The 18281-nt window shown below is 42.8% G+C and overlaps 1 protein-coding gene across 2 annotated transcripts in view; it reads left to right on the top strand.

Annotated features, from left to right (window-relative positions):
* The first annotated feature begins 1968 nt into the window (after window positions 1-1968).
* Window positions 1969-18281, top strand: part of TBC1D30 (TBC1 domain family member 30) — a 58948-nt gene continuing 42635 nt past the window's right edge. For both annotated transcript variants that reach the window (XM_069853076.1, XM_069853068.1), the window contains exons 1-2: window positions 1969-2187; window positions 6101-6265. In XM_069853076.1, the coding sequence (XP_069709177.1) occupies window positions 1974-2187; window positions 6101-6265 (379 nt within the window). In that variant the 5' untranslated portion in view covers window positions 1969-1973. The remainder of the gene's footprint in view (window positions 2188-6100; window positions 6266-18281) is intronic.

The raw sequence follows: 18281 nt of genomic DNA, 5'->3' as shown, positions 1-18281 counted from the left end.
TCTATGAAGTCCAACACCAAAAAGCCCCAGAGCAACCCTGTAGCTCGGGAACAAGCAGTGGGAGGGGAGCAACAAAGAGAAGGTTAGAGAATGTGTTCTAACCGTTCATAGTGAGGCAAGGTGCAACTCAATCACTTCACTCAGGATGTGTGGACACATCTTCAAAGAGAGAGGTTTTCTTCCCCTTGGTCGAGAAATGTCGGTGTGCATCAGCCCACAACATCTTGTCTGAGCATTGCGCTCCTAACAGCCTCGCTGTGCTTGAGTGCCCACCCTGCTCGCCAGACCTGGCTCCCTGAGATTTCTGCTTCTTGCCAAAGATCAATTTGGTGCTCAGAGGATCCTTTTTTCTAGCGGCAGAAGATGTGAAAGCAAACCCAAGAGAGATCCTCAACAGCCTTTCAGGAAATGATGCATGGAATTGCTTTCACCATCAGCAGCATCGTATGGAGCTGTGTGTCAGCTCAGAAGGGAGCTATGCCAAAGCTGTTGGGAGATGATTTTCTTCACTTTCGTTAAATTAAAAGAGTTACAGAAAAAGTCTTGGGACTTTTTGTGTTGGACCCAGGATGTTTCACCTGGTTTGTAGAGACTTGTAATCCCATCTGAACCAGAATATCAGAATATATGTTTCAGATATGTTTTAGTCTTATCAGCTGATAATGTGGCCACTTCCAGGAGAGGTGGACTGAGAATTGCTTGAGGGAAAACTGTCTGGCGTTTTCCACTTAGCCCCATCTCTTCCCATGGCTAAAGGAAAGATGCCAATAGCAGCCACTGCTTAAGAAATGACATCCTAGAGTACTCAGCTAATCTTTTTCATACCCTGCAGGGGTAGGCAGTAGAATCTACATGAAGTAGCAGCACCAACAATTCTTTGGAGAACAATCCATGCACTGGATTAGGGATATGGAAAAATGGATCCATTTAACATGCAATGACTTTGCTCATACCAACTGCAGTTTTGCCTGAAGCAAAATGAAATACCTGTGCATGAGAGTGGACTTAAAAAATATTGGGACTGCTTTGGGAATGACAGTCAAGTCAGTAGAAAAGCGTCAACCCATCTTCCTTTATCCTGAAGATCAAGGTGGCAGCTAGCAGATTATAACAGACCAAAATCCCTTTCTCCTTCAGAATCATAGAATCACTAGGTTGGAAAGGACCCACCGGATCATTGAGTCCAACCATTCCTATCTGCCCCTAAACCATGCCCCTCAGCACCTCGTCCACCCGTCCCTTAAACACCTCCAGGGAAGGTGACTCAACCACCTCCCTGGGCAGCCTGTTCCAGTGCCCAATGACCCTTTCTGTGAAAAATTTTTTCCTGATGTCAAGTGTGAACCTCCCCTGGCAGAGCTTGAGGCCATTCCCTCTTGTCCTGTCACTTGGGAGAAGAGGCCAGCACCCTCCTCTCTACAACCTCCCTTCAGGTAGTTGTAGAGAGCAATGAGGTCTCCCCTCAGCCTCCTCTTCTCCAGGCTAAACAACCCCAGCTCTCTCAGCCGCTCCTAGTAAGACCTGCTCTCCAGCCCCCTCACCAGCTTCGTTGCTCTTCTCTGGACTCGCTCCAGAGCCTCAACATCCTTCTTGTGGTGCGGGGCCCAGAACTGAACACAGGATTCGAGGAGCGGTCTCACCAGTGCCGAGTACAGAGGGAGAATCACCTCCCTGGACCTGCTGGTCACGCGCTTTCTGATAAAAAGTCCTTAGTTTCAAATTCACAGGACCAGTAAGAAAATCCCCAGGCGCTCCCGTGTCGCTGCCCGGCAGCTCCCAAGGTGACGCTGGGCGGGATTTACCTCCGCCAGGTGCACAGCCCCCCCCAGGCGCTACCACCGCGCGGTGCGGGGGGTGGGGGGGCGGGCGGGAGCGGCGCTCCTGCCCGCGGGGCAGCGTCCGGCCGGGCCGGGCTCCCCCTTCCCCCCGCGGTGTGTGAGTGGAACGCGCGGTCCCGGAAGGCGGCGGCGGGGATGGATCGCGGCGCGGGCCGGGCGGGCAGCAGCGCCGACAGCCTCGCCGAGGAGGACGAGGACGACGAGGGTCCCGGCGGGCGGCGCGGCCGCGCCTCGTCGCTGGTGAGCGGGCTGCTCACCGAGCTGTACAGCGAGCCCGGCGCCGCCCGCTCCCGCGCCCTCCGCGAGCTGCGGCGGCGGCCGAGCCCGCGGCGGTACCTGCGGCTCAAAGGTAACGGCGCGGCCGGAGCTGCCGCCCCGCTCCGCCGCCTCCGTGCCTGGCCGGGTGCGGCGGCCGCAGCGTGAGGGTCCCTGCCGACTCGACCCCCGCGCTCATCCTGTGTCTGTGTCTGTCTGTGTGCGTCTGTGTCGCTTGTTCTGGCTGCCCTCCCGCATGGCCACCCCCTCAGGAGCTCCCCGAGCTGCTCTCTCCTTCAAACCAAGGCTCGCTGTGCTCTGCTCGGCTCTCCTGAGGCCGCGCCTGGAGTGCTGTGTCCAGATCTGGAATCCCCAGCGTAAGAAGGATACGGAACTTTTGAAATGGGTCCAGACGGGTCCATCTGTAAAGATGATCAGAGGGCTGGAGAACCTCTGCTGTAAGGACACGCAGAGACTGTGCTTGCAGCCCAGAAAGCCAACCGTATCCTGGGCTGCGTCAAAAGAGACGGGGCCAGCAGGGCCAGGGAGGCGGTTCTGCCCTTCTAGTCCGTTCGGGTGAGAATGGACTGAGTGTTGTGGCCACTCACGGAATTCCCAACATAAGGAGGATATGGAATTGCTGGAACAGGATCAGAGGAGGCTATAAAGATGATCAGAGGGCTGAAGTACCTCCCATACAAGGACAGGGTGAGAGACTTGGGGTTCTTCAGCCTGGAAAAGAGAAGGCTTTGAGGAGAACTTACAGTGACCTTCCAGTACCTGAAGGGGCTCCAGGAAAGCTGGGAAGAGACAGTTTACAAGGGTGTGTAGTGACAGGATGAGGAGGAATGGCTTTAAATTGGAAGGGAAAAGATTTAGATTAGACAGTAGGAAGAAATTCTTCACGGTGAGGGTGGTGAGGCACTGGCACAGGTTGACCAGGGAAGCTGTGGCTGCCCCATCCCTGGAGGTGTTCAAGGCCAGGTTGGATGGGGCCTTGGGCAGCCTGGGCTGGTGGGAGGTGTCCCTGCCCATGGCAGGGGGGTTGGAACTGGATGATCTTTAAGGTCCCTTCCAACAAAAACACTTCAATGATTCTTCCCCCCCTCCCTCCTTTCAGTGCAGTGGGTGAAAAAGGGAGGTCACCCGCAAGTAAGGTTTCTATGACAGATGGCGCAAGCTTTTGTCCTTCTCTAAGTTCAGTGCTTTTCTTCACTTACAGTAACGAATCAATTACCAGGTTTCTTTTTCTTTCCTTTTCTGTCTGTTTAAGATTAAATTTAGCCTCATCCAGGATATAAAGCCCTTTGACCTGTCGAATGGTGATCAGGTCAGAGTGACTTAATCAGAAGACTTTAAACCACATTATTCTGCATTTTTTTTCCCCTCTGTCAAGAAAAGCTGGAACAGTCCATAGCAACCTAAAGCTTTTTTAAACTATAGTATCTAAATAAGCTATGAACATTATACTTTTGTAACAAGTAGAACTGGAAGAATATTGTAGGGCTAGATGAATTTTGAATTATATTAATAAAAGGAAAAAAGGTATTACACCATAAAGGCATCAGGGACATCATTAAAAGAAATGCTTGTAACCATTGCCTAACCTACAAAGGACACTAAAATTGAATGTTACAGCAGTCACTGAAAAAGAAAAATGAATTTTTTCCACATCTGAAAGAAGACATTTTTAATACTTGCATTAAAATGCAATGCCATATATTTTTTTCACATAATTTTCATTTCTAATCACTAACATAATAAAGAATGGAAAATTCGTGATCTTAAAATGCTAAATGTCCTAAAGGGCTAAACAAGTCCCTATTTTCTTAAGCTAGAAGAGATGCTGCAGGTAGTGTGTCATAAAAGGTACTTGTTTTTTTTAAAGTCCTTTTAGTCCTTAAATTAGACTTAAGACTGAAGACTTAATACTTGGGATTTAAACTAAACCTGACAGTTGTAAAGCTTATTTGTGGGTTAGCGTGTCATCTGGGGGGAGGGAGAGAAGTAATAACAAGATGTAAATGAAGTAGTCAGCCAACTAAGATCTAAATGAAACTATGAATTCTTATGAAAGCTAAGTAGCCACGACACTGTGTGTTTGTGAAAGGAGGAGACTTGTAACTCCAAGCTGACCCTGTGAGGAGGGCTGTACGAAGGCCTCTTGTGTCCTGATGTTAAATCTGTCTTGTTTTTCAGAAGGAAAAAAAAGCAAGAGGTGAATAAATGGGTCTGTTTTTCAGACCTGTGCAATTAGCATTCTCCTTTTGTGTTTGTCTTCTTAATGAGGTGATATGTCATCCGATGTTACAGGATTTAGCTCGTGTTCTTATGTGTGTTCTGTGACAATCTGCAACCGAACAAGAGATTTGCTTGTTTGGGAATAGTTTTGTAGCATTAAACTCCATGAATTCTGCTGCAGAGTTAATTCATTGTTTTTACAGGGACAGCTGACTGGGAGGAGCAGGAAATAATAAACTTCAGCTCTCTACTTTTGTGGTGACTGTACAAGTCAGTAGGAATACAGCTCTTTTTTTTTTTTAATTTTCCTCTCAAAATCCACCTTGCCTGGTACCAGAGATTGGGAGTGCCAGATGAGCAACGGGTGCTGAAACAGTGTCTTACCAGTGCCCCCCCGCCTTACAGTCAGTCATTTCTTGTTTTCTATTATGCTGTGATTGGTTATCATTTCAGCCTAATTTGTCCTTTTCTCTAAGTGCTCTAGAATTATTGATATTGCTTTGCCATATGAGTAGAGCTGTTTGTCATCCCACGAGTAGATTTTCCTGGATGTATAAATATTCCTCACATTAGATCGGGTTACCAAGGTAAGGATTTTTTTGATGGATTTCCTTTCAGCAACAGGGAGGCACAATTAGATTGATAGTGATAGGATTTGAGAAGTTAGCTGCAGGGAACAGAAAGCTGTTAAGCTGCTGATGGCAAGCTGTACCAGGCTATTGGAGGGGCTGAAGAGTTCGGTGTGTGATAAGCAAGACCCAGTTTTTCACTGCCGGGCTGTGCCTCTGAGAACAGAGCAGAGGACTCAAAAAGTTTAACAGACTGAAGACATCTCCCCAACAACTCAATTTTTGCCTGGACCTGAGGCTCACCATGTGAGGGACAACAGGAGTATCAGATGTAAGCTGAGATGTTGTGGTGAGCTAAGGTTGGCACTGTGACTGACCAGTGGAAGGAGAATCACCAGGTTGGAAAAGACCCATCGGATCATCAAGTCCAACCATTCCTATCGATCACTAAACCATGCCCCTCAGCACCTCGTCCACCCGTGCCTTAAACACCTCCAGGGAAGGTGACTCAACCACCTCCCTAGGCAGCCTGTTCCAGTTCCCAATGACCCTTTCCGTGAAAAATTTTTTTCCTAATGTTCAGCCTAAACCTCCCCTGGTGGAGCTTGGGGCCATTCCCTCTCATCCTGTCCCTTATCACTTGGGAGAAGTGGCCAGAACCTTCCTCCCCACAACTTCCTTTTAGGTAGTTGAGGCCATGACTGGAGCCACCTCATTTTCATCTTAGTGGAAAGAGTTTCCCACTTGCAGCTTATCCTGGAGTTGCATTTCTAGCTTTGCAAGCAGCTTCTTGAATATGTTCCTTTGTCTGTTGCCATTTGCTTGTTCTCTATGCACATTTTCCGCACGCAGCTTCTGGAAGGTGCTGTATTTAAAATATCCACCCCTGGCTGCACTATATATATGTATATTCTGCCTACATTTGTCATGATGTTTTTACTTCATAACAGTACGATATTAAGTTTCATACACTGTGCAATATGTTGAAACACTTAGTTTAAAATAAAATCAATATCTTCGGCTCAGATCCTTAAATTTTTTTTAACTGGAAATTATCCCAGTCAATAGAACTTGTAATTTACAGAAAGTTTGTATATGTGAATGTCTGTGGGGCAAATCCCTTTGCACGGCAACTACAACAAGCTGTTTGTGAATGCTTTGACTTGTACTGAAGTTATTTTCTCTGCATATTGGCAGATGTTGGTGAATTAACAACTATAAAACGAGAACTGAATTACCGAATTTCTGTTCAATCAGCAAAGTTGCTTCGTCTTCTGAAACAGAAAGACAGGCTTGTACATAAGGTCCAGAAGAACTGCGATATTGTCACAGCTTGTTTACAGGCAGTTTCCCAGAAACGGCGTAAGTACTTTCTGTGTGCATGTGTACCACTGTAAGTAGTTTATTTCTTTGATATGGGCAGCATTTCAATTAAGTCTGTATACCTGATTTAAGTCAAGAGGCTGGGCTATGCTATTTCTTAGATATGAGCAGCTTCCCGTGATATCAGTGGCTCTTGGGAACAGACACAGTTCAATTAGCTCAACTAGGTGTGCTGCCATAGCCTCAGCTTTGTGTACGGGTGCCGCACGCTTACCACAGATTGCCTGCCAGGATTTTTCAGCTTTGGTTCACGGAAAGCCTGGATTGAGTATTTGAGTGTGCACGCTGTGTTTAACTTGCTTTTGTATGGTTATAAAATAGATGCTGGAAGTGGAAGCTATCAACAGCATATACAGTCGTCTTCCCACAGCAGTCAGTAGTGTGTAACTCCTTTCTTACTGAGTTGATTAAGATTAGGCGTATAAGTGGAAACAAACCCACTTCCCTTAGACCTCTTTGTCAAAACCTGTGTTTTCTGGGGTTTCAGAGCAGTGCATGGAAGAGAGAGAAAATGTTGCTCTTCAATGTTTAGCCTTTTCTTTCAGCACACTGAAACCTTTTTATTTGACTTGGCAAAGTTGTCATCTAAAGATAAGCTGAAGTACTTTTGTTAGTTCTTCTAAAGTGAAACTGCATGTAATGTTGTATGTAAAAAGAAATTACACTTCCAGAAATGACGTGAAAATAACCTAATGTTCCCTGTCTTATTTTTTCATTAACATGCAGCGTGACAGGTACAGAAATGTTCAGGTACAGTAAAAAATAGCATGGACTTTTCACAAAAATGCCTGTAGGAGCTTTGAGGTGCATGTAAAATTTTATTGAATGTATCTTACTCTAATGGCATGTGGAAATGTAGTTTAGTTAAGGATTTGTTTATTACTGTGAAACTTAAATTTTTATGTATTTACAAGTGTTCCTTTGTTTTACTTGAAGCTAGCATGAAAGTTCTTGGCTGTCATGCACTGCACAGGTATTTTTCTTCTTTTCACCGACTCTTTTTCATTCCCAACATCAGCTTGGTAATTGAATCCTCAATTCCATTAACACCTAAGCATTTCCCGTAGTCTCCTTGAATTCTGCATGTGTTTTAGAGGATTTGACTAGAAATTGTGAAGGTCTGCGCAACCTGACCTCTTTTGTTAGGTAAAAGCCTATTGACTGAAAGGGATATGGAATTTAATCCTAAATATGAATGTGTTTTTACAAATTTCAGGTGCTGTTTTACACTTAAATTAATGGAGCATTGTGTTTAAAATGTGCTAGTAGCAGCTGAGATAGCTGAGGTTTTAAAGTAATGCAGTTTATTGCCTGATATCCATGCATGTGCATGCAGGTTTTTGAAGGCTATGTATAGGTTTCTATGTTATGTCTCTTTAAGTGAGGTATATTTATTATTAAAATGGCATATTTATCTAGTGTTAATTTTCTGTTTATAGTTCTGACAATCCAGATGTATATATTCCAGGGCAGCTAAAATGTGTTATTTCTTCCATTAAGATCTACTCCAAAGCTACCGGGATTTGTTGAATGACTCCTGATAACTTCAGTTGCTTTGGAAAGGATAGAGACTGTGGGTTTTATTTTTCAGTATAAGTGTGCTAGCGTCATACAGCAAATTAATGAATAGGCTTTTGATATAGGATACACAGCTTTAAATTTTCTGGTAATTGTGCTGCTGAGGCACTATTTGATCAACAACTGTCCAAAGGCAGGCACAACTGGTCCTCCAGCCATTTATTCTTGCCTCTGTACTATTTCCTGTGTAGTAGTTGTAGGAACCCCTTTGGGGGGATATGATGAATCCAATGGCAGAGCTGATCTGGTAAGAAAATTCCTTTTTTTTCTTTTCTGTAGCAGTTCCCTGTTTCAAATTCCTGCAGAGGGTGGTAGAAGTGGGTTGCACATGAGAAGGGGATTGCTTGGAGTAGCTTGAGAAGTGCAATTGCTGAGTATGTAATTAAGTCCTAAAGTTTTAGCAAAACTATTATGCTACCAGTGGAAAGATCCGTTTTCTCCTCTTTCTCCTCTTTTAACCTTAAAAATACCCAAACAGTTGATTTGATGGAACATTAAAAGATGTGCTCCTCCCTCTCCACCCTGAAATGTAAGAGTTTTTTATTTCTGGCTAAAGCCCTTGGAAACTGGGTTTTCTGTAGACTACCGTCTCATTTTTAAATATTCAAAACATTATGAAGAATGTGTGAACCATTGTTCCAGGTTTTTCTGGTGAAAATACATACTTGCAATATAATGTTAGGTGCCATAGGGCTTTATAATGTGCCTTTATTTCCAGCATTAACATTATAGTGTCTTGTAGTACAACTTGCTCAAGTAAGCATAAAAATTTTGTTCAATCTATTTTCCCTTTTAATTTGCCACTAAAAACATACTTTAAGATTTCTTGGAATTGTTATCATTAGTTCTAATGTTTCAAAATATAAGCAATTCTTCAACTGATTGATGTAGTTTCATGGTATATTTATACCGTTGTCAAACTGGGAGGGTTTTTTTTTGCCTACCTTTATGTGGAGGTGGAACTCTGGTTTTAAATTAACTTAAGTTCACATTTGGATGTTTGAATTCTGCCTGTAAGCAATCCGTACAGACCAATTGGAAACAAATACTGTTTCAGGAAAAGATGGAAATTCAGCCTTGGTGCTTAATTCTACACAGCGCCTGCAGCGTTTGAACTGCTGAATGGATAGCGTGAATGTGGAGCAACAAGGAGTTGACAGGGATGACTTCATAACTTTCTGTGCTCCTCATTCTGCTGTTGACCCTTATCTCTGCTAGATGACATATGGTTTGCATACAAATAGGCTTTACCATAGAAAACAGAATTCACTGCGGAGTGAAATGTGGTTTATGCAGAAGAATGAATGGCTGTGGCTCTGAGGGAGGATTAATTCTTCTGTTTGATAAGGTCTAAAAGCAGTGTATTGTGCTGTACTTCTAGTTTGTAAGATAGATGACTGACCAGTTTCTTTTAAATAACACATTTTTACCCAAATATGATAAAGTACTCCAGCAAAAAAAGCAGTGAGAGGGAAATCACAGTGGTGGCCTAATGGCAAACGTGGCTTCTAGACACACGTTTCTCTTATTCTTGTGATTTTGACTTATTTGGATTAATGACATATAAGCTTGTTTTGTAGTATTGTGAACTATTTCAAGTCCATCTTAGAAAGCAGAATGCTTTATGCACTTAATTATATTATTTTAGAAAAAACAAACTCAGTAAAAAAAAATCCAAGGTTTTGCAACTAGCATGTAAAGAATATGCAAAAGACATCTCATTCTTTTCTCTCTTCTTGCATTTTATATAGTGACAGCTTGCTTATAATACTGAATATACTTTGACTGATATAATCACAAACCAGAAGTTCCTTGAATTGTAGATTTTGATTGCCTGTAATTTAATTTAAAAAAAACCAAAACCAAACCCACCCATGTGTTATCTATAGATTATTTATAAGTAAAAATTATCCATCTCAATTGTAACTTAGTCTGACTAGGAGCGACCAGGGGTGCTTAAATCTTATTCAATATAAAATAAGCTGAAGTTATATTAACAGAAAGTTCATTAATATGCTCTTGTACTTTTAAAGAAGAAATCATTTTAGTAGAAAATTTCACAAAGAGATCATTAATTTGGTACTATACAACTATAGTGCTGTGTACCTACAGTAACTTTAAATGCATCTTGTGCCATTTGGAAAGACTTTTGGTATTCTCTGTTGTAATACTTGTTTAGACGCAATTAAAGGTAAGTGATGTTCTTCTATTTCAGCATTGATTTCTGTGCAGAATTCTCTAAGATAACAATAAATGCTGGCTTTCTAGATTTTCTTTCTCTCCTTCTGGTTTGAGTTAATACAGAGCCAGCAGAGGGAGACAGAATATTTTATTTTGTGCAGAGGTAGAGGTGTATCTGTGGTTTTCATAGGTTGTTGGATTTCATATCCTTTCCTTAAACATGAAGTGCTTTACAAATGTGGTCAGGCGATAATTCAATGAAGAAAGTAAAGTCAGGCTGTCAAATAAATGCTGTTCAGAAAGGAAGTATTAGGTTTCATATGTGAAGTAGTTGAAAAATGGTGACAAATGGCTTCTTGGTTATAACAGAGATAGTTGGTTCCCACATGGTTGTGGGGGTTATTCCAAAGCTCCTGACTGAGTGAGCTGAATGTTTTGGAGTGCAGCTACAGAAATTCAGAGGTTCATGTATATACTTATTAGCAATACTTGCAGTCTCTTTGAGTGCATCTTAACTGGATAGAAAGCCAGCACAAATTGGCATCATCTGGGCACAGACTGGTGCCCTGCGTGTTCCCAGGGACAGAATTTCCTTGTAGGAGACTGGGCTATAAAGTCTCCTCAACTTCTGAGAATGTGTTACTGTCTCTGTAGCATCAACTTTCCTCACAGGGTATGGAACTGACTCAGAGGGAAGTGGGAAAGCCTTGGCTGATGTTGTAGTTGTATGAGTTAGCTATGAGAGGACTGGGCAAGATCACCGTCATCAGGCGTCTCTGGATAAATGCAACTTAGATTCGCCAAAGTACTTGCACATCTAGATTAAACTTCTGTTTTCTCTCTCTTCCCTCCCTCTCTCCAAAGTTTCTCTTTAGCTGCAGTCCTGCCACATCTGTGTGTCCTGTCCCATCTTCCACGTTTTTTCTGCTTCCTAATTCTTTATTAGCTTTTCTCACTTGATCTCAGGCTTTAAATGCTGAACTTCTCAGCCCTGTTCCATTTTTCCCATCCCTACATCTTGTCTGCCCTGCAGTATCTACCGCTGGCTCTCAGTCAGACAAATCCCTGTCTTTGAGTTTTCCTCATGCTGTTCCTTGGTCTCTTTCATTTGTTCTTCCTTTTTTTTTCCCCCTGCATGCACTAATTATCTACTCACCTGTTTTCTCTATCCTTCCTCTCCCCTCAACTTTTGCTAGAAGACCAAGGCAGATAATATCAGATTTTAGTTTATTGGATGAATTTTTGATTAAAGTTGTAAGAACAGCTTTAATATAATATACCATAGGCTGCTAACACAATATTGACTTGATTGAACTTGAATTTCATAAGGTTTTTGGAGGAGAAGAGAATTTTTCACAATGAGATCAGCCATTGCAATAATCTCCCCCAGGGAAGTAGTGGATTCCCCAGCGTTGGTCACTTTTAAAGTTCAGTTGGATAGGGTACTGGGCTATCTTGTTTAGACGGTGCATTTGCCAAGAAAGGTTGGATCCTTGGGGTACCTTCCAACTCAGTATTCTGTGATTCTGTGATTGTTACTCTGGGTCAGACGTGTCGTAGCAAGGGGCAAACACTGGTGTACATGTGGAATAATTCATGCAGGTCAAATGATGTGTGTGCCTTATCTATCTTTTCCCATTAATTTTCCCACAGTTTGATGTACTCTTGCAGTTGTATAAAAATGCTTTAACCTGGAATACCTCAGTTGCTCTAGTTTATTTTTTTGTCTTCCTTTATTACTCAGTGCATGCTGATACCGTGGCAGTTTTGCCCTAAACCCTCGCCTCCTCCCAAATCACTACTGATATAAATTAGGGGGCGCATGTTTATGCTTGTATTTGCTTTTCATGTTCCTCACTTTAACATCTGAAGTATATATTAAGGAGGAGGATGTTACATATTAAACATTGGAAATATTAATGTCTGTGCAATTTCCAGTGCTGCATTTGCAATTAAAAGAGAGATTATCATATGCCTGCAGTGTTCATCTCCAACTATAATTTTGATTTCCAAGTGGATGTGAAACAGGTCTTTCATTTAGAAAACCCTGTCTAATTTTCAAGGTGTTGGTGTAATACATTTTAAATTTAACCCAGTAGCTCTGATGTTTGAAGCCAGATGAATCTGCTTCAGTAACTTCTTATAGCAATAACTATTTAATTGGTCTATCAAAAGTACATTCCTCCCCTGTTGTGGTTAAAATAGGAGGCTTACTTCTTATAGAGTCTGATTTCATGTGAGTCACTCTCAAATGACTCAGGTGGCTGCATGTTTCAGTTCAGTAGCTTTCCTATAACCTCTTCTGTATTTGTGTGCTCCTGTAAAATTACTAGTCTAGCCTTCATGGGTGCTAATGAATTTGATCCTTTAAATTGATGCTGTGGATTTTTGAAATGCATGGTTAAGAAATGTTCCTTGCGGCTACTTCTTATTTTTCCTAATGCTTTGTCCTTAACTTATTTCTACCTGATCTTTTGTCCATTGAAGCCTTTTTGTGGAGAAAGGGAAATGGAACGAAACAGAACCACGAGCTTGAAAATGTCGTAGTCACCTTAAGTTGTTAGTTTAAACTGCTGCCAAAGGTAGGCTATATTTTCTTTTAGAGTCAGTTGCCAGGTTGTAGTAGTATGTGTAAATAAATAGAATATTGCTATTGATCTTTAATTATTGCTCTTTTCATCAAACTGTTAGTTATGCTGCGTAGAGTGAAGGCCTTCACTGTTACTTATGATTGAAGGTGTGGAGGTGGGCTGAGGACTGGTTAGCAAGGATTTTGTAATCCATTCTATGTCCTGTGCTGGTTTGCGAGGAGTGAAGCAATGAGACAGTTGGAAAAGGAGAGAACCTGTATTTAGGGATGCTGGAGCTTGACTCGGTGAGGATGGCAGCTTGGTCCATAAGCTGCATTGGGCCACTGGGCAGCAGTTGTTTTCATCTGGATGGTGAAGTCCACCTTCCAGTCCCTTGGTTGTGGACTGTGCAGGAGGGAAAATGGCTGTAAATTTAGGTGTGATCTTAGCTGATACTTAGCATTGGCAAGCCACCTGGCTCTTCAGGATAATCTGTGCTAGCCCCAGAAAGCTGACTGGTCTGTGAGCCCATAGAAGCCCTTGGCAGGCTCATTCATAATACTTCAGCTGTCTGCCATCTCCTCCTCTTGCTGATATGCTCCAGTCAGTTAAAAAAAAAAAAATTTTTTAATATAAATTCTATAAATTGGCAAACCATCCAGTATTTGGCAAACTGTGTGTTTGTGCAGATCAGAGGCCACTTTAGGGCTAATTTCAGTTTCTTGACTCCCAAGGTGAAGTAAAATTATTTCCTTTTCTGGTTTTAAAAAGAAAATGATGTTTTTTTCTTGTTTGTTTGTTTCATAGAAAGAAAGGGACTGCATTTGCTTTCTCATTTGATGATATCTTGACTGAAAAGTTCTCATGGTCTGTGCTACTGCAGAATATCAGATTCAAAAGATGGCAAGAACTAGTGCTTAGAGAAGTATAGAACCTGGAATCCTCACTTTGAGGGAAGTTCTGCTTTAAGTATACAGCAACTAAAATATCTAATTTCATCATGAAATAAAACACCCACTCACAAAAGTCATTTGCTTATGAAGCACAATTCTGAAAGCTTACATTTTGAACTGAAACGCTTTGTTCAGATTTTGACATCTCACCCTTTTTCGTTTCATGTTATGTAATGAGCCATTTTCAAATAAGATATTAAAATGTTTAATCCTAAAAGGAGTCAAAATTATGCTTCTAGCATTTGGGAATATGTTTTCATTAAAGATTACATTCTGCCATGAAGGACTTTGCTTTCCACAAACTGGTATTTTATGGCAGAGTTTTCTATTAAAGTGGTTCCTACCAAATTTGTTTTTGAGATTTTCCTGGGAACATGCAACCAGCCCCCTCTGCTTCTGTTTTTCACTCCCTGGCTACTCAGTGCTGGGATTGACAGGCTGGTTTAGGGAACTGATGAGCCAACGTGCATTTCTAAGCCATATATTAATGCCAAGAGGGTTGGAACTAGATGATCTTTAAGGTCCCTTCCAACCCAAACCTCTCCGTGATTCTGTGATTAAGGTGAAAGGGGCTCCCTGTAGTGGCCATCTGAGTGGGTGGGAGCATCAGCCTCTGCTTATTCAACTACAACCGCTCTTCTTTTTTCCCTTACCTCCCAAAGAAATAGTTTTACAGTATCTTTTGTATTATGCTGAAAACTGATGGGCTAGTAACAGCTGAATATACAATATAAAAAAATACTCTTCCAGAATAAATACTTAATTTCTTATTATGGAACTGAATGGTAAGTTCAGTAGATGCTTCTTAAGCAATAATCTGGCTAGTGAATCTAGGCAGAATGTGCAACAAGAAATTCAGATGTTGTAAATACTCTTTGTCAATGTGCTAGCAGCTGTGGCAACAGTGAAATGGCTGACTTAGTGCTAGACCTGAGATTGTGTTTATTTTGGGTATGCATTCAACATAGAGGCTTGGCTTCTTGGTGTCTTGTCCATATTCTTCTGTGTAACTGTAATTCTGTTGCTGTTGCAAAGTGGTACCTGACCTTGCAAGATTAGTTTTGTGATGCATGTAGAGTTTTGAGTGCACAGAATTACACTTTTCTTAACAGCTGTGCCATGAAAAGTTCATGTATTTGATAGTACTTATAGAATCATAGAATAGTTTGGGTTGGAAGGAACCTTAAATCATAGAATCATAGAATAACCAGGTTGGAAGAGACCCATAGGATCATCGAGTCCAACCATTCCTATCAAACACTAAACCATGCCCCTTAGCACCTCGTCCACCCATGCCTTAAACACCTCCAGGGAAGGTGAATCAACCACCTCCCTGGGCAGCCTGTTCCAGTGCCCAATGATCCTTTCTGTGAAGAATTTTTTCCTAATGTCCAGCCTAAATCTCCCCTGGCGGAGCTTGAGGCCATTCCCTCTTGTCCTGTCCCCTGTCACTTGGGAGAAGAGGCCAGCACCCTCCTCTCTACAACCTCCTTTCAGGTAGTTGTAGAGCGCAATGAGGTCTCCCCTCAGCCTCCTCTTCTCCAGGCTAAACAACCCCAGCTCCCTCAGACGTTCCTCATAAGGCCTGTTCTCCAGCCCCTTCACCAGCTTTGTTGCTCTTCTCTGGACTCACTCCAGAGCCTCAACATCCTTCTTGTGGTGAGGGGCCCAGAACTGAACACAGTACTCGAGGAGCGGTCTCACCAGTGCCGAGTACAGAGGGAGGATAACCTCCCTGGACCTGCTGGTCACGCTGTTTCTGATCCAAGCCAAGATGCCATTGGCCTTCTTGGCCACCTGGGCACACTGCTGGCTCATGTTCAGTTGCTGTCAACCAACACCCCCAGGTCCCTCTCCTCCAGGCAGCTTTCTAGACAGACTTCTCCCAGTCTGTAGCTGCACAGGGTTGTTGTGCCCCAAGTGCAGGACCCGGCACTTGGCCTTGTTAAACCTCAGGCCATTGGACTCTGCCCAGCAGTCCAGCCTGTTCAGATCCCTTTGCAGAGCCTCCCTGCCCTCCAGCAGATCAACACTTCCACCCAGCTTAGTGTCATCTGCAAACTTGCTAAGGGTGCACTCGATGCCTTCCTCCATGTCATTGATAAAGACATTGAACAGGGCTGGACCCAGCACTGAGCCCTGGGGAACCCCACTTGTCACTGGCCTCCAGCTAGATTTTGCACCATTTCCCACCACTCTCTGGGCCCGGCCATCCAACCAGTTTTCCACCCAGGAGAGTGTGCGCCTGTCCAGGCCAGAGGCTGACAGTTTCCCAAGCAGAATGCTGTGAGAAACTGTGTCGAAGGCTTTACTGAAGTCCAGGAAGACCACATCCACAGCCTTTCCCTCATCCAGCAGCCGAGTCACTTTGTCATAGAAGACGACCAGGTTAGTTTGGCAAGACCTGCCTTTTGTGAACCCGTGTTGACCTGGCCTGATCACCCGGTTCTCTTGCATGCGCTTCATGATAGCACTCAAGATCACCTGCTCCATGACTTTCCCTGGCACTGAGGTCAGACTGACAAGCCTGTAGTTCCCTGGATCCTCCCTGTGACCCTTCTTGTAGATGGGCACAACATCAACCAGTTTCCTAGATCATCTAGTTCCGACCCCCCTGCGATGGGCAGGGACACGTCCCACTAGATCAGGCTGCTCATAAAACTTGTTACATAAAGTATTTCTGAGGATTAGAAATGGGGATTAATGTGACAGATTATTGTGTGAGGGTTATTTTGAATTACTTAAAAAGCAATATTTGTAGTACTTACATACTAATTTGCCTGAGCAAAGTGGTTCTCAAACCAGTAGTATATTATTTCTCTGGTGCTGCAGTAACTTTGGAAGGTGGGATTTGTTCAGCTTGCACTGAGGAGGCGTGCAGTCACTGGCATGCTGGATGCTGGTCTTTGCTGAAACAATAGAACAGCTTGTTCTCCATCTACAGTTGCTGTCAGTCAGTCATGACACCCAAAACAGCTGCCAGACACCACTGTTCCCTTGGCTCATTTGCAGCTTTCAGGTGGATACCTGATCAGTGGTGAAGTTTGATTAGTGTAATAGTTCTCTGAAGGACTAGAAAAGGTGAGGTTTTTATTCAGTCATCCTGGGATTATTGTGGTTAAATGAGGCGAGATGCGTAAGTTCAGGAGGAGTGTGAAATTGAGCTCATCCTGCTCCTGCCCAGCACGACTGCCTGGGGCACAGCGAGTGTTGGCTGAGGAAGGAGGAGTGGAGTGCACAGCCCGGCTGAACAAAGGGCTCAGCTCACATGTCTGTGTGTGAAAGTAGTCACACGCTTTGCTGCAAGGTTCTTTTGGCGTCTACAGTATAAACTAAGAGTGAGGAAGCTGTCTGTCAAAAGGCTACGTGGGAAGGACTGATGTGCAAGAAGTACACCTGAGTGCATTTGTATTTCACAAATGCTTTAGACACTTCTGAACCAATGGAAGATCCTTCCGTCTCTGCAGGTAGTGAAAAGCTGCGGCATCTATGGCAAATGTTGAACAATCAAGATGTAAAGGTTTATTTGTGTGCATAAGCTGACAGCAGCGGTGGCTATGTGAACCGCATAACTATAATGACATGTCATTGCAATCTTTAATCTTCCTCTGACAGGTTTTTGGATGTTGAAACAATCTGAGAGAAAAAGTTGTGCAGTTAGATCGTATGCATAGTCTTTTACAGTTGTCTAGCTTAGCACTGCTGTCTCTTATTATTCTGTGGGTTACATTTCAGTACAAGTAACTGTGCTGTTCTTTTTCCTAATGAAATGCTCTTTCTTTCTTTCTTTTTTATTTTTTTTTACCATTGTGAACTTGTAGGAGAGCAGATGCATTTATCTCTGAATATGGCACACGCTAAACATTCTTTGGTTGAGTTAGCCTTTGAAGAAAAGATTTCCTGGATACTGAAGATCAAATGGAGGATAACAGCTGCTTGGGTTAATTAGTTCTAGGAATAGACTGATTTATGGAGCATCAGGCAGTGCTAGCAGCTATGTTTCTGCGACTTTGTGAGATAAGCTTGACATTTAAAAACAAGATGCTAGAATAGTGGGCTGTGAACTTAGTATATTTGGATCAATAAATTGTCTTGATTGTAATTCTGGAACAGCTCTGTAGAACGAGTTAAATGAGAACGTTAGATTTTAAAAGGCTTATGTCACTGAAGCTGTTAATAACAAGAATTTGACTTACTGAGCAGTAAATGAGTGCTCCTCACATACCCTTGAAATTTGCCAAGAAAGTAAAATCCGTGTTCTGTCTCCATGTTATATCATCTTACTAGAACGCTTTCTAAAAAGAAAGTGACACAAGCCTGTAATTTATATCCCTTTCTTAGTAAAAACTGGAAACCTTTTGCTGTGTTTTGTCAGCAGTGAAACAGCTTGTAACTTTAGTTCCCTATAAATTGTAGTTACCTCCCTAAAATGACAGCAACTTGGTACTGAACAGTGTGTTATCCCTGCCATCCATACAATACGTATGGCCAAAATACAGAGCATGAACAGTTTTTGGTTCTTGAGCTGCACTAGGCATCACTGATAGCTAACAGTTTAATGTGGAGGTTGGGGTGGATTTTTTCAATATGTTGCTGCTAATTACCTCATCTCATCCAATGGTCATTGGCAGCAATACCTACTGTGTCTTAGATCCTGAAGGAAAAATAATTATCCAGTGAGACTAAAGGAAGTCATAATGGGGTGATAATCAA

Source organism: Phaenicophaeus curvirostris, chromosome 1, assembly GCF_032191515.1.
Source record: "Phaenicophaeus curvirostris isolate KB17595 chromosome 1, BPBGC_Pcur_1.0, whole genome shotgun sequence".
Taxonomy (NCBI): Eukaryota; Metazoa; Chordata; class Aves; order Cuculiformes; family Cuculidae; genus Phaenicophaeus; species Phaenicophaeus curvirostris.
Note: the sequence above shows the minus strand (reverse complement) of the source record. Positions and strands in the feature narration are given on the sequence as shown.